Raw genomic sequence first — 26,300 nt, 5'->3', positions numbered from 1 at the left:
TAATCAAATCAAAAAATGAAAGAGGAAAATAAAAGAAGTCAGCTGGACTTCCGGCGCTAATCCTTCAGAGTAAAATCCGTGACTTTGTGAGTTTGATGGTAAACCTTTTTTTTTTGCAAGTTATATTTAATTATTTTCATTTTACAATAATATATTTTAAGGGGCTGCTGTTCAAAAGCAAGCACAATAGATACATATAAATTAAAATAGATTTAGCAGAGCTACTTCACCACCTGCAAAGTCCATTAAATAATGTTTAACATGAACTTTTAATGTAAAACCTAATTGCCAGCAAGCACACTTTATTCTGAGAGATATGGGACGACATGTTTCTCAGCAGCCACAAGTTTGCTTTATTTCCAACTCATTGAAAAGCCACTGAGAGAAGTCTCATGACATGAGCCAACGAGGTTAACAATTAACCTGAATGTTGTTGGTTCACATCAGCCGGTCCGACGTCATGTGAGCAAACCTTCAATTTGCTGTTATCCTCCCAACATATCAGAGGAAGACAAAAGTAAATAATCTAATACAAAGGACGGTGTTTAATCAATTTGCCCATAAAGGCTTGTTAAAGATCCTTTTTTGTCTTTAAATAAATTTTAAAAGAACAAATAAAACACCAGGAATGAAACTTCAAACACAACTTTTTTACCAACATATTATATATATATAATAATAAATTAAATATGATAAATATACTATATATATATAATAAATATACTATAAATATACATTATAAATAAATTATATATATATACAGACATTAATATATCAGGTCGTCTTCAGTATACGACCGCATCGTGTTTTATTGAAGTTAGGAGACATGTTCATCAGCCACAATTTTATTGTTGTGAAATCATGTACTAACTGATCAGTCAACCAGTGTGCTACAATTGCAAATCATCAATCTTAAAAAATAAGAAAGTTACTATGAAGAGAACAGCAGACACAGAATATGTACACGATACATCCCATGTATGAAAACAATATACATATAACACATGGAGGGAACAGAGCGTGTGGAAGACTTTTGCGATGTGCTGAACACATATATATTTGTTTTTCTTCTTCTTAAAAAAAGTGCAAAGTATTCATAATACATTTGGCCTGTAACTCCGGATTGCATAACATCAGAAAGATGGAATTTATTTCATTTCTTTGAGAAAAAAAAAGAAACAAAAGAGAAGTGTGCAGTACAAAATACACATTTATTCCATCTGGATGACCGGAGAAACTCAGACGGCCAAAGTAGTGTTAGTTTAGTTTGTGATGCCGAGCAGACGTCACGCTTCATATATTATTAACTTCGTGAAAGCGTGCGGCGGTGATCAGGACTTCATGGAGCAGATGACTGCGGCGGCAGAACGGGCGCAGCCTCAGAGGTCGGAGGTCAGAGGTTGGTGGAGGTGGTGGAGTTCAGGATGACGTGCTGGATCTTGGCGTTGGAGGCCTTGGACAGGTCTCGCTGCGGAGACACAGAAGCAGACGGGAGACGATGAGGAGGAGGAGGAGCAGGAGGAGGAGGAGCAACGTTTCATCATCGTTATGAAAAGACGGCCGTGAGTGTGAATGAATGAGAGAGAGAGAGAGAGAGAGAGGACTTTCTATTGACAATATATTCTCTCTAGAGAAAGTCAATAATCTCTAATAGAAAGGACGGGATGTGATTCATAAGATTAATTTCTATAAACTGTATTGAATTGAATATCTGCAGATGATTGACATTTTTTAAATCAGTTATTGTTGTGCTGTAATGGGGCTACTGGCCCTTTAAATGGGGATTCCTACATGCACCAGAATGCCGCTAAAAACAAAATAAGTGCTGTTCTCCGTCTCGTACTCATAAAAACCCGCGTGTCGGTCTGAATGCTGACGGTGCACCTTGAAGCTGCAGCAGCTGAAGCAGGTAAGAGGCCTCTAGTCAGAGGAATGTGGCTACTGAAGCAGGTAAGAGGCCTCTAGTCAGAGGAATGTGGCTACTGAAGCAGGTTAAGGGGCCTCTAGTCAGAGGAATGTGGCTACTGAAGCAGGTAAGGGGCCTCTAGTCAGAGGAATGTGGCTACTGAAGCAGGTTAAGGGGCCTCTAGTCAGAGGAATGTGGCTACTGAAGCAGGTAAGGGGCCTCTAGTCAGAGGAATGTGGCTACTGAAGCAGGTTAAGGGGCCTCTAGTCAGAGGAATGTGGCTCCTGAAGCAGGTAAGGGGCCTCTAATCAGAGGAATGTGGCTACTGAAGCAGGAAAGGGCCTCTAGTCAGAGGAATGTGGCTCCTGAAGCAGGTAAGGGGCCTCTAGTCAGAGGAATGTGGCTCCTGAAGCAGGTTAAGGGGCCTCTAGTCAGAGGAATGTGGCTACTGAAGCAGGAAAGGGGCCTCTAGTCAGAGGAATGTGGCTCCTGAAGCAGGTAAGGGGCCTCTAGTCAGAGGAATGTGGCTCCTGAAGCAGGTAAGGGGCCTCTAGTCAGAGGAATGTGGCTACTGAAGCAGGTAAGGGGCCTCTAGTCAGAGGAATGTGGCTCCTGAAGCAGGTAAGGGGCCTCTAGTCAGAGGAATGTGGCTCCTGAAGCAGGTAAGGAGCCTCTAGTCAGAGGAATGTGGCTACTGAAGCAGGTAAGGGGCCTCTAGTCAGAGGAATGTGGCTCCTGAAGCAGGAAAGGGGCCTCTAGTCAGAGGAATGTGGCTACTGAAGCAGGAAAGGGGCCTCTAGTCAGAGGAATGTGGCTCCTGAAGCAGGAAAGGGGCCTCTAGTCAGAGGAATGTGACTCCTGAAGCAGGAAAGGGGCCTCTAGTCAGAGGAATGTGGCTACTGAAGCAGGAAAGGGGCCTCTAGTCAGAGGAATGTGGCTCCTGAAGCAGGTAAGGGGCCTCTAGTCAGAGGAATGTGGCTACTGAAGCAGGAAAGGGGCCTCTAGTCAGAGGAATGTGGCTCCTGAAGCAGGTAAGGGGCCTCTAGTCAGAGGAATGTGGCTCCTGAAGCAGGTAAGGGGCCTCTAGTCAGAGGAATGTGGCTCCTGAAGCAGGTAAGGAGCCTCTAGTCAGAGGAATGTGGCTACTGAAGCAGGTAAGGGGCCTCTAGTCAGAGGAATGTGGCTCCTGAAGCAGGTAAGAGGCCTCTAGTCAGAGGAATGTGGCTCCTGAAGCAGGAAAGGGGCCTCTAGTCAGAGGAATGTGGCTACTGAAGCAGGTAAGAGGCCTCTAGTCAGAGGAATGTGGCTCCTGAAGCAGGTAAGGAGCCTCTAGTCAGAGGAATGTGGCTACTGAAGCAGGTAAGGGGCCTCTAGTCAGAGGAATGTGGCTACTGAAGCAGGTAAGGGGCCTCTAGTCAGAGGAATGTGGCTACTGAAGCAGGTAAGGGGCCTCTAGTGGCTACTGAAGCAGGGGGACTTGTCGGACCACCTCTGAACACACCTGGCCTGACGTGGGCTGCTGAAGTCCCTCTAAAACAGAAACGACATCAGCAGCGTTACACAGGCCGAGGAACGAGGACGCAGAAGGAAACAGAAGTTCAGACGTTAAGAAGTTTTGACGTTACCACGAACTCGGAGTACGTGCTGGCCACGGACGCCATGCTGCAGTGGGTCAGCGGGGTCAGCGGGGTCAGCCCCCCCACGGGGCTGCCCCTCAGCTGGGCCTCGTTCTCCTTGTTGCAGCCCTGCAGCCGAGGGTTGGGGGGCTTACCGGCCACCGGGGTCCGCGAGGCCGGGACCTGGAGGGAGGGGGGGGAGAGAGACTGAGGCGTGGAACCCGTCGTACGCAGAAAGAGATGTTCGTAAGCCGGTCCTTCATTCCGACGTCCTCTAGTCTTCAGGTCTGCTTGTTGCATTTCTCTCAGTCGATGAATAAGTGTCAACTACTTTGGCTTTTTGATTCATCTTTTAAGCAATTTTATTTAAAAAATGAATTAAAAACAAAAAGGCAGAAAATGCTGTTGTTGTTTTTTGCCTTTTACATTTTTTTGCCTTTTTTATTATTATTAAAACAATTTAAATGTGCCCAAGAGTTTAGCGGTCTGGAGTTTTGGGCAAAAAATTACATAATAGAAGCTTTTTTTTAAAATTGTAGTTCTGTGGCCGTACGGCTCCTTCAGCCGCACGTTACGACTGAAGAGACTTTTAATTTCAATTTTTACAAAAATTCCCCGTAGATTAATTCACCGTCAGTTTTTTCTGTCATTTTAACAAACCCAATAGACGATTCATCAGGAATGAAAGAGATAGTTATTTGCAGCGCCAGATGTCATGTGACGAGGAACAACCAATCACAACCCTCCGCCAATATGATCCCAGTCAACAACGAGGAGGAGGAGGTTCTGCTGAACCAACCTTATTGGCCGACAGCGGGGGGCGGGGCAGCGGCGAGCGGCAGGCCGTGGCCCCGTAGACGGAGCGGCTGCTGCTGTTAGACCCGGCGCTCGTGCTGCTGGAGGTCGCGTTAAACTGAGAGGCAGAAAGGGGGAGGGGCTTAGCGGCGACCGAAGCATCGGAACACGACGAAGCAAGAATCCGCGAGGCGTCCCGCCGGCGGTTCTGACCCCACCTTCCTGGACTTGTTGGGCGTCTGCGCGCCGAGCAGCCGGCGCTTGGTGGGGGTCCGGACCGCCGTGCCGAACTGCATGTCCTCCTCCGTCTGCTTGCTCTTCTTCAGATGCTGCGGACAGTCGGTGAACAGACGAGTCAGCGCTTCATCTCCGCGGCGGCGGGACGGCGACGAGCGGCTTACCCGCTCCTGCTTCTCCTTCTCCTTCTCCCCCCGGTGCTGCTCCCACTGCTCCTCCACGTACTGAAGGAACTTCTGCCCGCCCACCAGGAACTCGGCACCCTGCTCGCTCTCCCACGCGTCGATCTGGGCCTTCAGCTTCTTTTCAAGCTAAAAGGAAAAAGAAACAAACACACACGGGCGAGTTGCAATGCATGCTGGGAGTCGGCTCGGGGCGCCTCCTGCTCCTCTCACCTTGGGGAGGCTCTTGTGCAGCTCCGTCCGCTGCTTCTCCTCCTTCAGGAGGTTCCCTCCTCGGTTGGTGAATCTAGACGGATCGGTGGCTTTTTTCTGAGAGGAAGAAGAAGAATACATTTTAATATATGTATGAGAAAAAGAATTGAAAATATTTCCTTTTACAAAACATAATTCTGTAATACTGTCACATCTTTATTTACTTGATATTTTAATGTAAACCAATAGCAATAAAAAAAGTTTTAAATGTTTTCTGTTGAACCTAAATCAACCCATCGCTAAGCCCCGCCCCCCACTGCTCCTCCTGTCAGAGCTACGTTGCTATGGCGCCGACACTGTCACCAAGTGCACTCCCGGAAGAATATATATATATATATATATATATAAAATACTCCACAGACATGCTAACGCACTCGGCTAACGTTAGCTCCCCTCCCCTTCCAACCTCTCCGGGTAACAAGGCGCCGATTGGCCGGCTTGCGTTTGTGGGCGGGGCTTAGTGAAAGGCGTCGCTCTCACCTCGAGCTCCAGGTAGAGCCTCCAGCTGTCCTCCCATTGGTGGACGCCGTCGAACAGCTGCTGGTGGTCCTCGTGATGCTGCTTCAGGCGCTGCAGCTCGGCGTCGTGCTGACTCAGCAGCTCCTCCGTGAAGTCCTCTAGAACCAGGAGAACACAGGTGTCAAACACGAGGCCCGCGGGCCAAATCTGGCCCACCGCATCATTCTATGTGGCCCCTGATGGCTTGAAAGACACGTGATCCCATTTTCATAAAGAAATTGAAGAAAAATTGCCCGTGCTTTTATTTTGAAGGTTTCAAATTAAATGGATTTGTGTTGTGATATAAGAGACATTTTCTTATTCTACACTCAAATAAAAAATAATCAAATGCAAAGAGTTATTTAACAACATGTTCAAGGAGTTTCTAAAGTGTTTCCGGCCCTTTAAGAGGGCGGCCATGACGCTGATGTGGCCCACGGTGATCATGAGTTTGACCCCCCTGCAGTAGAATAAAGCATGAGGAGAAGAGGGAGGAGGGAGGAGGAGGGAGCCGGGAAGATGACGTGGACCACAACAACAACAACAACCCACCGCTGGCGTACGGAGCGAAGGCCCGGCGCTGCTCGGCGCTGAAGAAGCACTTGTCCCAGAAGGCGGCGAGCTCGGAGCGGATGGCGTCCGTCACGTTGCGGATGTTCAGCAGCTTGAGTTCCTCCAGACGCTCCACCTCCGCCCGCAGCTGAGGAGACGCACAGCGCCAATTACCAACAGAAGAGCCAGAGCACAAACAACAACCCGCAGCAGGAGGTGCTGCTCCGGCGCTCACCGCCTCCAGGTTCCTCCTCCTGGACGCCGCCATGTGCTCGCCGAGGGCCTCCCTCTCCTCCGGGGGGACGGCCAGGCGGCCCCACAGGCGCCGGACCTGCTCCCGGACCGCCTCGCACGCCGCCTCCATCTCCGCCCGGCGCTCCTCCAGCTGCGGGACAGAGACGCCGATCGTCACGCGGCGGTAGGGATGGGCATCGAGAACCGGTTCTGTTTTAGAACCGGTTCCCAGTGACCCGATTGTTTGGGATCGTCAGCCACATTCTTTAACGGTTCTGCTAACGGTCCTCTGTGGCGTTGCGCATGCGCAAACTTTTTTAGTTTCTTCTTCAGACTGCAGCAAACATGGCAACTAGGCAGAGGCGTTCTAAAGTTTGGCTCCATTTCACACGACAACATGACAACTACGCCACTGTAACGCGTGTCAAAAGTCTATTTCGTCGAAGGGAGGAAATACAACAAAGATGAAGAAGCATTTGATCACAGCACGGAATTAAATGACAGGAATGTCACGTGTTCGATGCAGCAGCTCAGCTAACGCCGGCTTCATCTCTTTCTGACCAAGGTAAACTCCTCCAAGTGATCACAACCACTCACTGTGTGAAGCCATGTGCCTTTATTGTGTGGAGTCTATCAAGTTCTCTTCTGTCCTTCGTTTGAAGCAGACATTTGAGCTCCGGCATTGGTCCCGTTATTGATCACTTCACCATTGGTCCCGTTATTGATCACTTCACCATTGGTCCCATTATTGATCACTTCACCATTGGTCCCATTATTGATCACTTCACGTTTGGATTGAAAGTCCAGTTTTGAGAAATGTTTGATCGTAACGGTGTTAATGATCGGAGGGCGTGTGTTATCAGCAAACGTTCGCGTTATCGTGTGAACCCATTATTAAACTGAGCATATCGATTTTCAATCCATTATTAAACGTAGTGTAGCGACCCTCAATCAGTGTGGCACAGTGCATGCTGGTCGAGGGGGCGGGCCTGTGATTGGCGGAGTAGAGGGGAGGCGGGGTTAACCTGTCGAAAAAGGGGAGTTAAGGGTGGTTGACGGGAACCGTTGTTGTTGACGTTCGAGCTGCTGAGCTGAGAGGAGCAGCTGTCTGTGTTGGTGGATGCCCAATAAAGGAGGAGTAATAACGTCGTCCCGTCTCCGTGTCATCAGTCCATAACGTCCGAGACGTTACAGTAGCATATAGCTACGCTAGCTTAGCTCTATAATCTTCCATTGTCAGCCCCCTACATTGAGGCAGAGGTCGTGTTCGCCTCCCCTCTTAATGTGGCTTTATGTCAGCTCAGCAAATTCAGCGATTTTGTTAGTGCCATTTGTTTCATTGTGTAAACCAGCTTTCACTATATAAATAATATCCATTGCCATCCAATGTAGCTGATGAGGTTCAGAGTCAGACCGGTTCAGAGGCTGGTCGTCTGTCTGGTCACAGGCTACAGCACGTCTTGTCCACCTCCTCATATCTTTGTGTTCAGGCATCCTCCACCCCACCTGAGAGAGTGTTCTCCACGGCTGGAGACACAATAAGTCCTGAGAGATCGCGTATCCTCCCGGAGAAAGCAGACATGCTGATTTTTCTGCACAAGAATTGTTGATGATCCAAACAATCGATGGTTGCACACTTGGTATTTGCCACTGCTAGTTTCATTTTTGGCAGCTCAGTTCATATACCCTTTAAAAAAAAGGAAGGAGCACTGTAATTTCTAGGAACATGTTTAAATTAAACAGAATACATTTTATTTAAGTTATGCAAGTTTTATTTTAAGTTCAAGAGGAATATGTATAAATGTTTTTGGTTATTTAAAAAAATGTAAATGTGTATGTATACATACTGTATATGGTGTGTGCAGCATTATAGAAAATTATATAAAAGAAAATTAATGTAAATAAACCCGTTTGTGCTCTTTTTTTCACCCCTTGCCCAATAAGAACCGATAAGAGAATCGAATCGATAAGCGGGAATCGATAAGGCATCGGAATCGTTAAAATCGTATCAATTCTCATCCCTACGCGTCGGCCCGTGTCTTTGGGGGCGGGGCTCCGCGGCGGCGCACCTTACCTGAGCGGCGAGCAGCTCGAGCGCAGCGATGTTGTCCCTGGAGAGGCAGAACGCGTCCTCGTCCTCGCACACCGCGTCCTTCTCGAAGCTGCTCTCGGGCACGCGGTCCAGCGCCGCCATGAGCGCCGCGATCCGCCGCTTCAGCTCCGTGAACTCGGCGTAACGACGCGCCTGAAAGCACCACGGAGGGCAGGGGGTCAGAGGAGGACACAAATCATGCTCCTCCCTCCTCTCTGACGTCACAAATCGAGCCTCCTCCTCCTCCTCCTCCTCCTCCCTGACGTCACAAATCGAGCCCCCACCTTCTCGGCGTCCTGGTTGGCAACGTGCTGTCCGAAGCTCTCCAGCTGCTCCGGCGTGGGCGCGGCGGCGGCGTCGATGCCGTACGGCGCGGCGCACAGGACGTCGCTCAGCTCGCGGTCCCGGTCCAGCAGCGCCGCCAGCTGCCGCATGCGGCGGGCCCGCTCCGTCAGCAGGGCCTCCACCTGCGTGCGGATGTTCTTCTCCTGCTGCAGCATGCTGATGCCCGCCTCCTGCTGAGAGGACCAACAACCGGGTCAGGACCTCGCCGCGCGGCCGCCGTCGACCGATCGGTGGCCCCCGTGAAGAGCGGCCGGTACCTCGAAGCCGGGCAGCTGCAGCTCCAGGTACAGCTTCTCCATCTCCGCCCTGCAGCTCTCAATGCTGCCCAGGAGGCGGGACTTCAGAGACTCCTCCTCCTTTATCATCATGTCCAGCAGCGTCTGGCAGAGGGAGACAACACAGGGAGTGATGTCACTAGAGAGATATTATATATATATATATATGTACAACAGTAATACTGGTCTTGGTGCACAAACATCTGCTTTCAGATGCTTTATTTGGACCTTTAGTACTAGACACACGACTGGCAACCACACAGCAGATGACAACTCAACTGTAGAAAATTTGGGAGGAGAGAGGAGGAGGTGAGAGGATAGAGGAGGAGGAGGAGAGAGGAGGCGTAGGTGGGCAGTTTATATATATTTATCTACCGTCTCAATCAATGCAGAACATCAACATCAGCCGGAATGAATCCAGGTTCAGGATCTAGTCGGTTCATTTCATTTAGCTGATCCAAAGTGTCTTGCTCAAGGGCGCATCGACTAGGGCTGAGAGACGGACCTGCCAACCACTGACCCAGAGTCAGTTATACAAGAACATATTGTTTGTGGACTTGTCGTCATGCACAAACCTGGAACACCAAGAGATAGTTTGCTATTTTTCCCACATTTTCCATAAAAGCAAGTTGTATGAAACATGAATATTAATGTCATATTGATGGTTCTTGACTTGTATTTCCTCTCCAGGGGAAACCCTTTCGTCAAGTAAAGAACTAAATTTGATTTAAATGCACTTTACATGCAAATAAACATATAACAGATTAATAATTGAATTAACTAACAGAACAACAGTGCCAAGATGTAAACAAACAAACAAACAATGTTGAGTGATTGATGGTGATTTACTGTTATTAATTAATGGTCATATGTTGTTGGTTTCACTCATGTACCCTCCTCCTCCCCTCCCCCCCACCTGTCGAAACCTAAGCGGGTCTCGGGTCCCACCTTGATGTGGTTCTTGACCACGTTGGTCCTCTGCAGCCTCTGGTCCTCCGGGATGCCGATCTCCTCCCAGATGTCCTTCAGGCGGCACAGCGCTTTGTTGAGGCACGACACCGCCTCGGCCGCGAGCACCTCGCTGCACCGGCGAGGAAAACAGGGAGTACAGAAAACACACAGAAGTCACGCGTCGGATTTAGAGCCGACGGAAGCGTTGGCGTTTAAGGGAATATGAAATAAAAAGCTCACCTCTTCCTCATCGTTAAGTCCCACCGCGCCGCGAACGGTTTAAAGCCGTTTAAAACCGTTTAAAATCGTTTAAAATCGTTTAACCGAGAGAACCGTGTCCCGGAGACTCGCCTCTCGCCTCTGCTGCGCGTCCGTTTGTACGACGGTTCAAAATACGCGCAGCGCGGCGTTCCCCTCTGTGATTGGCTCGTTCGGCGGGAGCGCGTGGCGCGTGGGACCAATGTCGGCCGCCGGCGGAGATTCGCCAGCAAATCGCGACGGTGAGCCGCCCACCGCGGAACGCCTGTTGGTGGAAAACAAGCGCACTAGTTAAACCGAGGGGTGCGGTGGCGTTCAGCAGCGGTTGGAGGCTTCAGGTTACAAAGGGGGCGTGGTTAATTTAGACTTGAAGGATACACAGCAGACCGGCGCCAGAAGTATTCAGTTAATTATACCACTCTATATACTCTTTTAAGTCCTGAATTCACAAACACATTTATTTTTCAAATTAATTCATTTTAATTAAAGTATATGAATAGTAGTTTGTAAAAGTATGTACACAGTTAATTTGTTTAGCACATTATAACAAGGCCATTCAAAGTGTTTCAAATAAAACCATTACAAACAAAACATAATGCAACAAAAAAAGAAGATTTGTTTTAAGTATTAAAAACATTCATTTAAACATTAAAAACACTCATATAAAAAATTTATAATAATTTTAATAGAATAAAAGTTGCAATAAAAATAAGAATAAATTAAATAAAGTACAATAGTGAAATGCAGAAACTGATCAATATCTTTAGATGTAAATACAGTACTTTAGGTCAGTGTTTAATCAACATATATGATGATTAACTGGAGGTGCAGTACCTTGGCTCTGTGATTGGAGGAGGAGGCCTCGGGCTAGAAAGGTGGAGGCCGTTGCAGCTGCACCACCACCTCTCACCACTAGGCGGCTACGATCATTCTTGGGGTTCTCCAAACCTTCTGCAGAACTAACCGACGTCGCACATCCAGCCCAGTAAAAGGTTTGTCAAAGTATAACATATAAACCTTTTAAAAAGGTGTAGCTTGTGTCACTTCACATGTAGATGGAGGCTGTATTTAATTTTATATTAACTACTTTGTGAACTTTTGTGTAGTTTAATCTAGATCAAATGCATCATTCTTTAAGTTCATCACATGTTTCATCCCAGTCACGTTGATGCATCTGATCCAAGAGGCTTTTAGATGAAGTAAACACGTCATATGTTAGTTTTCATGTAGTGGAGTAAAAAGTACAATATTTATAGATTATCCCTCTTCCTGAACTATTTGATTAACCCGGAGCATAAGCGCCCTGACCTCTCAGTATGCTTGAGCATGCACTCATCTTCCTTATAAAATGATAATAATATCGTGGAGTTATGACCTAAGAAAGCCTTCTATGTTCCTACACAGGTTCTGAGAAGTTAAGCTTCAATAAGCCTGAAGCGGAGAGAGTTCAGACACTTCCTTCACAAATGTCAAGCGTCCACCATGTCAACACATTTATTCACTTAATGTACATCTTTACAGTCCTTTAGTTTCCCGCCTCGTGGAGTGTTCTGGTTCCTGTCTGGCGGCAGCGTGGCGGCGGCGTGGCGGCGTGCCGGCCTTCATGCGGCGTTGCCTAGCAACGACTCGATGAGCCTCGAGCTGTTTGTGATGGCCGTCGTCACGATGATGAATTTATAACCTGAGACGGAGAGAAACAGGTGAAATTAAGAAAAGAGTACAATTACACACACACTGATGAATAACTTTGTTTATTAGGAAACTAAAGACTTCTGTAATTAAATGTTAATGACAATTTCTGCCAATTAAAATGTACGTAAAGTTGAAGCCTGATGTTCTTTACAGCTGCTGCATGTACGCAGGTTTAATATTTAGTCATCTTTATATTGACTAAGAGAAACATGTGAAACATTTTAAATGAACTAATGTTGTCGAGTGATTTGCCAAGAATAATACAACCAAGAATAGAGATATAAATATATATATATAAAATATCCATATAAATATATATGGATATACACACACATATGTGTGTATATATATTTAGATGAATATTTATATATATATATATTATATGTGGATATTTTATAAATATATTTATATATATATTATAGATGGATATTTTATATATATTTATATGTATATATATATATACTGTACATACACAAACATATATATGTTTGTGTATATATTTATATATATTATATCTTGTTTATATTATATATATTTTTGTATATATATATATATATAAAAAATAGACATATATAATATACAGATATTGTATATATACATATAAATATACATATATATATACACACACACATATATATAAACATATATATATATTCCTATATACATATATGAATATATATATATACATATACACATATATACAGTATATATATATATATATATGTATGTATGTATATATATGAGAACACATAAACCAGGGCGTTTACCTTTCTCTCGGCCCAGGAACCGGAGGGCTGAGATCTCAGAGAAGCTGCAGCCTCCGAGGAACATGACGACCACGACGCGCTGAGCGTCGAGCTGCGAGCTCGAGTCCGCTCCAATGCCTGATGGGTAACACTCATATTATCATTAATATTATCATTGATCATCATTATCAATATGTATAGGTTGGTATATTTAGTAAGGTCATTATATGTTATTACATGTAAATTATGTTCAGAGTACTTGTACAGAGTGTATGTCATGTTTTGTTATATTATGTTTGCTATGTTATGCTATGGTAGTTGTTGTGTGGTGCCTTGTCCTAGGAATTTCAGTGCCCAGTCTGACCCTGTGTCATTCTGTGCATCTGACAATAAAAGACTTGTAACTTGTAACATTATCAGCGCTGTAACTATTATAATAATAATAGGAATCAGATGAGATGAGAGCAATCGGGGTTTCCTGAGTGCACTTGAACGTTACACATTATTATAAAAGATGACATTATATTTCTTGGTATCTGACCTGTAACAGCAAATTCCTGTCCGTTGAGCAGCTTGGTGACTTCCTCCAACCCCGTCCAGCCGTCGTGCTCCAACACCTATACACACACACACACACACACATACACACAGTATGAGACACACACACACAGTAAGAATACACACACACACACACACACAGTATGAGACACACAGTAAGACACACACACAGTATGAGACACACACACAGTATGAGACACACACACACACGTAAGACACACACACAGTATGAGACACACACACACACACACACAGTATGAGACACACACACACACACACACACACGTAAGACACACACACACACACAATAAGACACACACACAGTATGAGACACACACACAATAAGACACACACACAGTATGAGACACACACACACAAGTGACACACACACACACAGTAAGGCACACACACAATAAGACACACACACAGTATGAGACACACACACACACGTAAGACACACACACACAGTATGAGACACACACACACACACACACACACAGTATGAGACACACACACAGTATGAGACACACACACAGTATGAGACACACACACACACACACACAATAAGACACACACAGTATGAGACACACACACAGTAAGACACACACACACACGTGAGACGCACACACACATAAGACACAAACACACACAGTATGAGACACACACACACGTAAGACACACACACACACACAGTATGAGACACACACACAGTAAGACACACACACACACACGTGAGACGCACACACACATAAGACACACACACACAGTATGAGACACACACACACACAATAAACACACACACACGTAAGACACACACACACAGTATGAGACACACACACACAATAAGACACACACACAGTATGAGACACACACACAGTATGAGACACACACACACACGTAAGACACACACACACAGTATGAGACACACACACACACAAGACACACACACAGTATGAGACACACACACACACGTAAGACACACACACAGTATGAGACACACACACAATAAGACACACACACAGTATGAGACACACACACACAAGTGACACACACACACACAGTAAGGCACACACACACAATAAGACACACACACAGTATGAGACACACACACAGTATGAGACACACACACACAATAAGACACACACACACACACACAATAAGACACACACAGTATGAGACACACACACAGTAAGACACACACACACACGTGAGACGCACACACACATAAGACACAAACACACAGTATGAGACACACACACACGTAAGACACACACACACACAGTATGAGACACACACACAGTAAGACACACACACACACACGTGAGACGCACACACACATAAGACACACACACACAGTATGAGACACACACACACACAATAAACACACACACACGTAAGACACACACACACACAGTATGAGACACACACACACAATAAGACACACACACAGTATGAGACACACACACAGTATGAGACACACACACAGTATGAGACACACACACACACGTAAGACACACACACAGTATGAGACACACACACACAAGACACACACACAGTATGAGACACACACACACACGTAAGACACACACACACACACAATAAGACACACACACAGTATGAGACACACACACAATAAGACACACACACAGTATGAGACACACACACACAAGTGACACACACACACACAGTAAGGCACACACACACAATAAGACACACACACAGTATGAGACACACACACACACGTAAGACACACACACACACAGTATGAGACACACACACACACGTAAGACACACACACACACACAGTATGAGACACACACACACAATAAGACACACACACAGTATGAGACACACACACAGTATGAGACACACACACACAATAAGACACACACACACACAATAAGACACACACAGTATGAGACACACACACAGTAAGACACACACACACACGTGAGACGCACACACACATAAGACACAAACACACAGTATGAGACACACACACACGTAAGACACACACACACACAGTATGAGACACACACACACACACAGTATGAGACACACACACAGTAAGACACACACACACACACGTGAGACGCACACACACATAAGACACACACACACACAGTATGAGACACACACACACACAATAAACACACACACACGTAAGACACACACACACACAGTATGAGACACACACACACAGTAAGACACACACGTAAGACACACACACACAATAAGACACACACACAGTATGAGACACACACACAGTAAGACACACACACACACACAATAAGACACACACACAGTATGAGACACACACACACACAATCAGACACACACACAGTATGAGACACACACACAGTATGAGACACACACACAGTATGAGACACACACACACACACAGTATGAGACACACACACAGTATAAGACACACACACAGTATGAGACACACACACACACGCACACACACACAGTATGAGACACACACACACACACACGCACACACACACACAGTATGAGACACACACACAGTATAAGACACACACATAGTATGAGACACACACACACACGCACACACACAGTATGAGACACACACACACACACACACACACACACACACACAATCAGACACACACACAGTATAAGGCACACACACAGTATGAGACACACACACACACGCACACACACACACAGTATGAGACACACACACAGTAAGACACACACACACAGTATGAGACACACACACACACACACACACACACACACACAGTTTCTCCCCTCACCTGCTCCACCAGTTTGCAGCTCAGAGGCACGTAGGCGCCGCTGAAGATGTAGGCCATGTCCCTCGGGACGCGCAGGTCGTATTCCTCATTGGACTTTGGCACCTTTACACACAAACAACAACAACAAAATAAATGTATGCAAACAATCTCACAACGAGCAAAGCATCTGTGCGTGAGCGCGGCGGGTCACCAGGGCGAGCCTCCGGCTCAGGGCTCTGAAGTTGCTCTTCTTGGCGAGGGACGAGAAGGCGTCGGTCAGCTTACCTGAGAAACAATACATGCATATGAATGAATAAATCGTGTCTCTGGAAGGACTCCCAACACAAAGAGAAGCCCCCCCCCCCGGTCACCGGCGGTCCTGTCGTTGACCAGCTTGCCCACTCGGCTCTCCATCACCGTTAGCGTCTCCCCGGCCGGCTGCTCCACCAGCATCCCGATCTGCCGCAGGTTGGAGAAGGTCAGCAGGTGTTCGGCTCCGTAGCTCTGAGGAGGGGGGAGGTGGAGATGAGGGCGGGGCTTCCATGTGACCTCCATGTGTGACCTCATGACCTCCATGTGTGACCTCTCGTGACCTCCATGTGTGACCTCTCGTGACCTCCATGTGTGACCTCTCATGACCTCAAAATGTGTGACCTCTCATGACCTCAATGTGTGACCTCTCGTGACCTCCATGTGTGACCTCTCGTGACCTCCATGTGTGACCTCTCATGACCTCAATGTGTGACCTCTCGTGACCTCCATGTGTGACCTCCCATGACCTCCATGTGTGACCTCCATGTGTGACCTCTCATGACCTCCATGTGTGACCTCTCATGACCTCCATGTGTGACCTCTCATGACCTCCATGCGTGACCTCCATGTGTGACCTCTCATGACCTCCATGTGTGACCTCCATGTGTGACCTCTCATGACCTCCATGTGTGACCTCTCATGACCTCCATGTGTGACCTCCATGTGTGACCTCTCATGACCTCTCGTGTACCAGACCCGTCGGGCTCGCAGATCCAGCAAAAATACAGATTTTTTTTATTTAGAGGGTTTCTCTCCTGTTATATTGTAATTTATGTTGAACAAAGAACTGCAAATGATAGAGTAGAAAATGATTAAATGAATAAAAGAAAAATCAATAAGAACTTTATTTTAAATGTGCGTGTGGTAAACACCTCACCTGTAGAAAAAGAGCTTTCAGCGAGCGGTAATCTTTGGGCAGCAGACCTGTGAGGAACATCGTTATCAACTAAAGAACATCCTTATCAACCAGAGAACATCCTTATCAACTAGAGAACATCCTTATCAACTAAAGAACATCCTTATCAACTAGAGAACATCCTGATCAACTAAAGAACATCCTTATCAACTAGAGAACATCCTGATCAACTAAAGAACATCCTTATCAACCAGAGAACATCCTTATCAAACAGAGAACATCGTTATCAACTAGAGAACATCCTTATCAACTAGAGAACATCCTTATCAACTAAAGAACATCCTTATCAACTAGAGAACATCCTGATCAACTAAAGAACATCCTTATCAACTAGAGAACATCCTGATCAACTAAAGAACATCCTTATCAACTAAAGAACATCCTTATCAAACAGAGAACATCGTTATCAACTAGAGAACATCCTTATCAACTAGAGAACATCCTTATCAAATAAAGAACATCCTTATCAACTAGAGAACATCCTGATCAACTAAAGAACATCCTTATCAACCAGAGAACATCCTTATCAACCAGAGAACATCCTTATCAACCAGAGAGCATCCTTATCAACTCAAGAACATCCTTATCAACCAGAGAGCATCCTTATCAACCAGAGAACATCCTTATCAACCAGAGAACATCCTTATCAACCAGAGAACATCCTTATCAACTAGAGAACATCCTTATCAACAAGAGAACATCCTTAACAACCAGAGAACATCCTTATCAACCAGAGAACATCCTTATCAACCAGAGAACATCCTTATCAACCAGAGAACATCCTTATCAACTAGAGAACATCCTTATCAACTAGAGAACATCCTTATCAACCAGAGAACATCCTTATCAACCAGAGAACATCCTTATCAACCAGAGAACATCCTTATCAACCAGAGAACATCCTTATCAACCAGAGAACATCCTTATCAACTAGAGAACATCCTTATCAACTAGAGAACATCCTTATCAACTAGAGAACATCCTTATCAACCAGAGAACATCCTTATCAACCAGAGAACATCCTTATCAACCAGAGAACATCGTTATCAACTAGAGAACATCCTTATCAACAAGAGAACATCCTTATCAACTAGAGAACATCCTTATCAACTAGAGAACATCCTTATCAACCAGAGAACATCCTTATCAACTAGAGAACATCCTTATCAACCAGAGAACATCCTTATCAACTAGAGAACATCCTTATCAACTAGAGAACATCCTTATCAACTAGAGAACATCCTTATCAACCAGAGAACATCCTTATCAACTAGAGAACATCCTTATCAACTAGAGAACATCCTTATCAACTAGAGAACATCCTTATCAACCAGAGAACATCCTTATCAACTAGAGAACATCCTTATCAACCAGAGAACATCCTTATCAACTCAAGAACATCCTTATCAACCAGAGAACATCCTTATCAACTAGAGAACATCCTTATCAACCAGAGAACATCCTTATCAACCGGAGAACATCCTTATCAACTAGAGAACATCCTTATCAACTAGAGAACATCCTTATCAACCAGAGAACATCCTTATCACCTAGAGAACATCCTTATCAACCAGAGAACATCCTTATCAACCAGAGAACATCCTTATCAACCAGAGAACATCCTTATCAACTAGAGAACATCCTTATCAACTAGAGAACATCCTTATCAACCAGAGAACATCCTTATCAACTAGAGAACATCCTTATCAACCAGAGAACATCCTTATCAACTAGAGAACATCCTTATCAACTAGAGAACATCCTTATCAACTAGAGAACATCCTTATCAACCAGAGAACATCCTTATCAACCAGAGAACATCCTTATCAACTAGAGAACATCCTTATCAACCAGAGAACATCCTTATCAACTAGAGAACATCCTTATCAACTAGAGAACATCCTTAACAACCAGAGAACATCCTTAACAACCAGAGAACATCCTTATCAACCAGAGAACATCCTTATCAACTAGAGAACCTCCTTATCAACTAGAGAACATCCTTAACAACCAGAGAACATCCTTATCAACCAGAGAACATCCTTATCAACCAGAGAACATCCTTATCAACCAGAGAACATCCTTATCAACCAGAGAACATCCTTATCAACCAGAGAACATCCTTATCAACTAGAGAACATCCTTATCAACCAGAGAACATCCTTATCAACCAGAGAACATCCTTATCAACCAGAGAACATCCTTATCAACCAGAGAACATCCTTATCAACTAGAAAACATCCTTATCAACTAGAGAACATCCTTATCAACTAGAGAACATCCTTATCAACTAAAGAACATCCTTATCAACTAGAGAACATCCTTATCAACCAGGCGACTCACCGTTCTCCGTGATGGACAGCAGGCAGAGCAGCCTCAGGCTCTCCGTCATGGAAACCTTGGAGAGCAAACGGAGGACATGAAGACATGAGGACATGAGGACATTAAGACATGAAGACATGGAGACATGAGGACATGAAGACATGAACATATGAAGACATGAGGACATGAAAACATGAAGACACGAGGACATGAAAACATGAGGACATGAACACATGAAGACATGGAGACAAGAACACATGAAGACATGAGGACATGAAGACATGAACACATGAAGACATGAAGACATGAGGACATGAAGACATGAGGACAAGAACACATGAAGACATGAAGACAAGAACACATGAGGACATGAAGACAAGAACACATGAAGACATGAGGACATGAGGACAAGAACACATGAAGACATGAAGACATGAACACATGAGGACATGAAGACATGAAGACATGACGACAAGAACACATGAAGACATGAGGACATGAAGACATGGACATGAGGACATGAAGACAATAAAACATGAAGACATGAGGACAAGAACACATGATGACATGAGGACATGAAGACATGAAGACATGGACATGAGGACATGGAGACATGAGGACATGAAGACATGAGGACATGAAGACATGAAGACATGAGGACATGAAGACATGGAGACATGAGGACATGAAGACGCTGTCGGCGTAATCAGAGTCAATAACGCGTCCTAACTCACCTGTCGGATGATGTGCTCCTCCAGGAAGCCGATGCTCTCACGGATCTCAAACCCTTCGAGTAGACCTGGAACAGAAACAAGAGAACTCGTCCAACAACAACAACAACAACAACCATAACAGTGACGTTGAGAAGACGAAGTTCCGATGTTTTAAAGTGTTTTAAATAAATGTAACTCGCGAGATATTTTAAAATAATTAAAATACAGACTTTTGTAGAAATAATAAAGTCTGTGTGTTTTTAGTTCTACATATAAATATTAGTTGTTATCTTCGCTCAGGTTGTAAAGGGTTAGTTCTGGTTCACCAAAGTCACACAATAACACTAACCAACCCACTAACTCACTCACCAACCAACTAATTAACCAACCCACCCAACCAACTAACTCACTAACCAACCCATTCACTAACCAATTAACTCACTCACTAACCAACCAACCAACCAACTCACTAACCAACCAACCCACTCACTAACCAACCAACTAATTAACTAATTATCCAACCCACCCATCCAACCAACTAACTCACTCACTAACTCACTCACTAACCAATTCACCAACTAACTAACTATCCACTAACCAACTCACTAACCAACTAACTCACTCACTAACCATCCAACTAACTAACAAACTCACCAACTAACTAACTCACCAACCAACCCATTCACTAACCAATTAACTCACTCACTAACTCACCAACTAACTCACTAACTAACTAACCAAACCACTCACTCACTAACTAACCCACCAACCCACTCACTAACCAACTCACCAATGAACTAACTATCCACTAACCAACTCACTCACTAACCAACAAACTAACCAACTAACTATCTCACTCACCAACTAACTAACGGAGTCCGGTGTCTCTTCCACTCCCATCATAAAGCTGAAGAGAGAACTTCTCTCCACGGAGTCGCGTCGTGACGTTCTCGTAGAAACACGAGAGCCTCGTAGAACTTTACGCAACGACTCGCTTAATGTTTCAGGAATTTGAACTGAAAGAATCTCACAGTGTTCCGTCTTCAGCAGCTCCTGGAAGTCCTGCTGCGTCTTCTTCTTCATTATCGATTCACTGGCACTGATGTCTGAGAAGAGAATGTGCTCTTTAAATAAATCCATCAACAATCAATCAATACATCAATCATCAATCAATCCGTGACTCACGCAGGCTGAGCAGCCGGTGCTCCTGTTTCAACCCTTTGAGTTCATCGGACACGAAGGTCTTCATCTGCTTGATGTCCATCCCCCGACGCTTCTGTGGTCACGAAGGAGAACATCACATGTGTGGGTCTGGATTCAAACTGACGGATCAGGCTCACGATCGTAGACTCACGATCTTCACAATCGTAGACTCACGATCTTCACGATCGTAGACTCATGATCTTCACGATCGTAGACTCATGATCTTCACGATCGTAGACTCATGATCACGATCGTCAAGTTCGTAGACTCAAGATCTTCACGGTCGTAATCTCACGATCGTAGACGCACAATCTTCAAGATCATAGGCTCACGATCGTAGGCTTACGATCATAGACTCATGATCGTAGACTCACGATCTTCACGATTGTAGACTCACAATTGTAGATTCACGATCGTAGACCCAATATCGCAGACTCACGATCGTAGACTCACGATTGTAGACTCACGATCGTAGATTCACGATCTTCACGATCGTAGACTCACAATCGTTGTTTCACGATCGTAGGCTCATGATCGTAAAGCCCACTATCGTAGACTCACGATCTTCACGATCGCAGGCCCACAATCGTAGACTCACGATCTTCACGATCGTAGGCTCACGATCGTAGACTCACGATCGTAGACTCGTGATCTTCACAATCGTAGACTCACGATTGTAGACTCACGATTCTAGATTCACGATCATAGACTCACATCGTACGCGGTCTGGAGGTTCCTGGCTTTTTGACTGAGGAGGCCGAAGACGTTGGAGAAATGCTCGTTTCTGATCTCGTTGAAGACCTGAGAGTTCAAACGTTCAATTTAGGGGCCACGATGATGATGATGAAGATGAAGATGATGAAGACATGCCTACCTTATCCTGAGAGTTCAACATGACTTTAAGACTTTTATCCGACGTGACTTCACTACCAAACTCCACACATCCTGCAGGAAAGACACGGGTTACATAAATCTACAGCCATACAAAATATATTTTGATGCAAAGATGTGAAGATTATTATAAAGTAAAGTGTGAAATTACATTCATGATCTCGATATTGATCAAAGAAAGTATCATTTGGACCATAATCGTGCCGCTCGAAATAAATAATGTATATTTTTAGTGGATGGAAGTCAGATCTCCAACTTTCATACCCACCACATTTTATTCTGAATATATCGTCCACCAAACCCTCGTAGACGACCTGTGAGCACAGAGGAGTCACGAAGTCCACGTCTACAACACAGGGACAAAGTTAGAGAGGACGGAAGAAAGTAAAGCGGCATTCTCTCTCCTGACCACCAGAGGGCGACTCCTCTGGTTGTATAGAAGTCTATGCTTCATGTGTTAAAGCTGCATTCTCTCTCCTGACCACCAGGGGGCAACTTCTCTGGTTGTATAGAAGTCTATGCTTCATGTGTTAAAGCTGCATTCTCTCTCCTGACCACCAGGGGGCGACTTCTCTGGTTGTATAGAAGTCTATGCTTCATGTGTTAAAGCTACATTCTCTCTCCTGACTACCAGGGGGCGACTCCTCTGGTTGTATAGAAGTCGATGCTTCATGTGTTAAAGCTGCATTCTCTCTCCTGACCACCAAGGGGGCGGCTCCTCTGGTTGTATAGAAGTTGATGCTTCATGTGTTAAAGCTGCATTCTCTCTCCTGACCACCAGGGAGCGACTCCTCTGGTTGTATAGAAGTCGATGCTTCATGTGTTAAAGCTGCATTCTCTCTCCTGACCACCAGGGGGCGACTCCTCTGGTTGTATAGAAGTCGATGCTTCATGTGTTAAAGCTGCATTCTCTCTCCTGACCACCAGGGGGCGACTCCTCTGGTTGTATAGAAGTCCATGCTTCATGTGTTAAATCTTGCGTCCTGCACCTTTAAGGCGTTCTCACCTCTGTCAATGAGAAAAACGTTTCCTATTTCGGCTTGACGAGTTCTTTGCTCCCCCTCTTCCACCTGCTCCCGCCACGACTTGTACGCCATCTGGTGGCCGGACAGAACCGGTTAAAGAAAGTTTAACTTCGGGGGAAGTCAGAGGCGGAGGATCGGAGGATCGGAGGATCGGACGCGCGGCACCTGGGAAAAGCGTCCGATCCCGTAGACCTTGGAGAACGGGCCGTAGAGCGAGTGGAGGAGGTACAGCGCGCTGCCGGTGGTCCTCACCCAGCGCTGGTCCCCCGCCTGAGGGGCAAACACAACCTTTTACTGGCAGAATATGAATGATTATTCAATGGAAAAATCACAATTCAGATTTTTTTTCCACCCAGAAAATTCTGATATTCATCGAAGAAATGTGCAAGAGAATTCTGAATATTTAGCAGACTCCGTCACCCCTGACGATGTGACCTATGTTATGAATATGCATGTATCTGAATAACAACGTGTCAACGTGTCTCAGTAACTCAGTGACGCGTCGTTTGTTTACCAGGAAGTTGTCTCTGAAGAACTCCGGCAGCTCCAGACTGATGACGTCATCGTCCAGAGGAAGCAGGTAGAAGGACCACTCGTCAGTGGTCACGTCTGTGGGGCCACAAACACACGCTTTTCATCAGCATTCTGTTATTTAAACATATATTTATTTATCTCTATTTTAACCCCTTGAAAACGTTTTTTTACATATTTTCATTATTAAATTATTAAGACCCGCCCCCACAGAGGGGAAATGAAGACGCTCACCTCCAAAGATGCCCTGCTCCTCCAGCACCGCCTCGCACGCAAAGAACTGGACCGGACAGGAGGGTCAACGGGTCAGTTGACTAATTAATCAATTAATTAGACCAATAAATGACACCTCAAAGCAGAGTGTGTGTGCACTGAAGAGAAATACCTTCTGAGGAGTGAAGATGATGTGATATTTTCTGAGTCTTCCCACTGCTTTGTCTGCATTAACCACATCTGGAACAAGAAGGTTCACAGCATGACGATGTATAGAGTCATATATACACATACATATATATATATATATGTATATATATGCACATACATAAATATATAAACATAACATTATTTCTATACATAAATAATTATATTTCTATATATATATAATTATATATAATTATATATAAATAATTATATTTGTATATATAATTACTTATAGATGTATATATATAAATAAATATATATCTATATCTATAAATACTTATATTTGTATATATAATTATGTATCTATATATATATATATATATATATTTGTATATATATATATATATACTAATATTTATTTATACTGTATATATAAATATATAAATAAATATTTAATGAGATTCCTGAAATGTTCTAACTATCCCAAGAACTGACTCACCACAAATCCATTTGACAGTTGGGATTCTCGGCCGGATCAGAAAACACAGCCTGGAAGAGAGAAATGCTGTTATCAGGTGTGTGTGTGTGTGTGTGTGTGTGTGTGCCTGTGTGTGTGTGTGCTTGCGTATGCGTGTGTGTGTTTGCCTGTGTGTGTGTGTGTGTGTGTGTGTGTGTGTGTGTGCAGGGCTCACTGATCTGAGGTGCTGACAACAGGTTTGTATTCCACTTTGTAAAGTTTGTCGACTTCATGTTTCTGTAAAATAATGAAAAATAAGGGAAATATGTTATGAATAAATATATTTGTGTTTCGTGCTCTGGAAGCAGAGGAGTGGCGCCGGCCGGCTCACCTTCAGCGTCGACACGTTGGCGATGCGGTCCAGCAAGCTCATCAGGTCTGCATCGATGAAGAGGTCCTTCTTCCCCGTCAGCTGTGTGACGAAGAGAAGAAAGACGTTCTGCTCAACGGCCATCTTTCATCTTTCATCTTCCATGTTTCTATTGTGCACGACACAAATGTATTTATTTATTTTAATATTAGCCCTAACTCAGAGTGGAGCAGAGCCATGAGCTCCTCTCCGAGTCCAACTGGGTGAGAAAATGCACCGTTTAATTTGATAAAAAAGGCAAAAGTAATTTGCTTACTGTAGTTTTTTGTTTTTAAACCAAATGCCATTCAAATGGAGAATAAGAGCGTTTGTTGGGGGACTATTTTCAGCGACGGATTAATCCAGACCTGATGTGACTGATGCGTTGAAGTGAAAGTTAAGTTTATGACACAGACAACACGCGAGTTTAACTTATTTGTAATTCATATGTCATGTCATGTGTTGACAGTAATATAATAGATCACTGGACTTTGAATAATAAAAGTAAACCGTTTCCTCTGAGCACATTGGCAGGTGAGGTCAGCACAAATAGTACATGAAGTGTAAATCTCATTTTCTCCTCTTTTACCGTGTTGACAGTTGATTATTCAATGAAGGTTTATTCGAGTTTATTATATGATATTGGATGTATATTCCGGTCGTTGTATTCCAGCTGCAGCCGGCCAGAACAGCCTAATAACGGACACACCGCGCCGCCGCCTCGCGCTAACCTGTTCCAGCAGGTAGATGAGCCGGTCTCGGGCCACCCGCTTGAGCAGAGAGAAGTCGGGCAGCTCCGGACAATCTCTCCTGGCACTGTGCGCCATGCTGGGCCACCGCGGGGAGGAAGGAGGACAGTAAAACAGCCGTTAACACACACGCACACGCACACACGCACACACGCACACACACACACACACACACACGCCTATGCTATGACCGAGCTTAGCTTCTCGGCTAAAAACACATCCACAACATCTCAGTACGTTTTTAAAGATTAGCCTTAAAGAGCCGACAGGTAGGTGGATATGAGTGCACAACAATATCTAATAAACAGCAGAAATCAAGCAGCGAATATCCGTTAAAACATGATAACAAAGAGGCGTTAAACTGATATTAGACGCTACCTGCTGCTTCCGTAGCGAAAAGAAGCGGAACGGATCTCATCGCCCGCTGCTGTTTCCACCCGGACCAAACAAGGAGACGGACT

The 26,300-nt window shown here is 44.8% G+C and overlaps 2 protein-coding genes across 5 annotated transcripts; both read right to left on the bottom strand.

Moving 5' to 3' along the window:
• Positions 1-829: 829 nt before the first annotated feature.
• prc1b (protein regulator of cytokinesis 1b) lies at positions 830-10,417 on the bottom strand. Of its 4 annotated transcripts, none has more exons than XM_056413296.1 (15): positions 10,176-10,417; positions 9,933-10,065; positions 8,967-9,089; positions 8,649-8,879; positions 8,347-8,517; positions 6,274-6,423; positions 6,039-6,186; positions 5,469-5,605; positions 4,950-5,045; positions 4,719-4,865; positions 4,536-4,646; positions 4,322-4,435; positions 3,532-3,705; positions 3,408-3,436; positions 830-1,468 (listed from the first exon to the last, which is right to left on the bottom strand). In XM_056413296.1, the coding sequence occupies exons 1-15, from the start codon at positions 10,184-10,186 to the stop codon at positions 1,420-1,422; spliced, it is 1,824 nt and encodes a 607-aa protein (XP_056269271.1). In that variant the 5' UTR covers positions 10,187-10,417; the 3' UTR covers positions 830-1,419. The 4 variants fall into 4 exon arrangements, with proteins under 4 accessions (XP_056269271.1, XP_056269269.1, XP_056269272.1 ...); XM_056413294.1 differs by having other exon boundaries at positions 8,649-8,882; positions 10,176-10,416; XM_056413297.1 differs by lacking the exon at positions 6,274-6,423 and having other exon boundaries at positions 8,649-8,882.
• Positions 10,418-11,671: 1,254 nt separating this feature from the next.
• Positions 11,672-26,287, bottom strand: vps33b (VPS33B late endosome and lysosome associated). Its single transcript, XM_056413293.1, has 24 exons — positions 26,218-26,287; positions 25,822-25,918; positions 25,073-25,153; positions 24,917-24,978; positions 24,724-24,773; positions 24,250-24,317; positions 24,099-24,144; positions 23,848-23,942; positions 23,499-23,603; positions 23,315-23,405; positions 22,577-22,654; positions 22,292-22,362; positions 22,132-22,218; positions 21,400-21,490; positions 21,246-21,320; positions 20,236-20,300; positions 19,523-19,577; positions 17,141-17,187; positions 16,323-16,455; positions 16,163-16,236; positions 15,973-16,074; positions 13,173-13,248; positions 12,653-12,769; positions 11,672-11,874 (listed from the first exon to the last, which is right to left on the bottom strand). Exons 2-24 carry the CDS (start codon positions 25,915-25,917, stop codon positions 11,795-11,797), a joined length of 1,845 nt encoding a protein of 614 aa, XP_056269268.1. The 5' UTR covers position 25,918; positions 26,218-26,287; the 3' UTR covers positions 11,672-11,794.
• Between the last annotated feature and the right edge of the window lie 13 nt (positions 26,288-26,300).

The sequence above is a fragment of the Pseudoliparis swirei genome, chromosome 4 (assembly GCF_029220125.1).
Source record: "Pseudoliparis swirei isolate HS2019 ecotype Mariana Trench chromosome 4, NWPU_hadal_v1, whole genome shotgun sequence".
NCBI lineage: Eukaryota > Metazoa > Chordata > Actinopteri > Perciformes > Liparidae > Pseudoliparis > Pseudoliparis swirei.
The sequence above is the reverse complement of the archived record's forward strand: the minus strand, read 5'-3'. Positions and strand labels throughout refer to the sequence as shown.

Coding starts and splice junctions, on each gene's coding strand:
- vps33b (XM_056413293.1), bottom strand. CDS start 25,917: ATGGCGCACAGTGCCAGGAGAGATTGTCCGGAGCTGCCCGACTTCTCT. Junction 16,456..17,140: donor TGAAAGCTCTTTTTCTACAG/GTGAGGTGTTTA, acceptor CCCCCTCCTCAG/AGCTACGGAGCCGAACACCT. Junction 13,249..15,972: donor GCTGCAAACTGGTGGAGCAG/GTGAGGGGAGAA, acceptor GTGTGTGTATAG/GTGTTGGAGCACGACGGCTG.
- prc1b (XM_056413294.1), bottom strand. Junction 9,090..9,932: donor TGGTCAAGAACCACATCAAG/GTGGGACCCGAG, acceptor TCCCTCTGCCAG/ACGCTGCTGGACATGATGAT. Junction 6,424..8,346: donor TCGAGCTGCTCGCCGCTCAG/GTAAGGTGCGCC, acceptor TCTGTCCCGCAG/CTGGAGGAGCGCCGGGCGGA.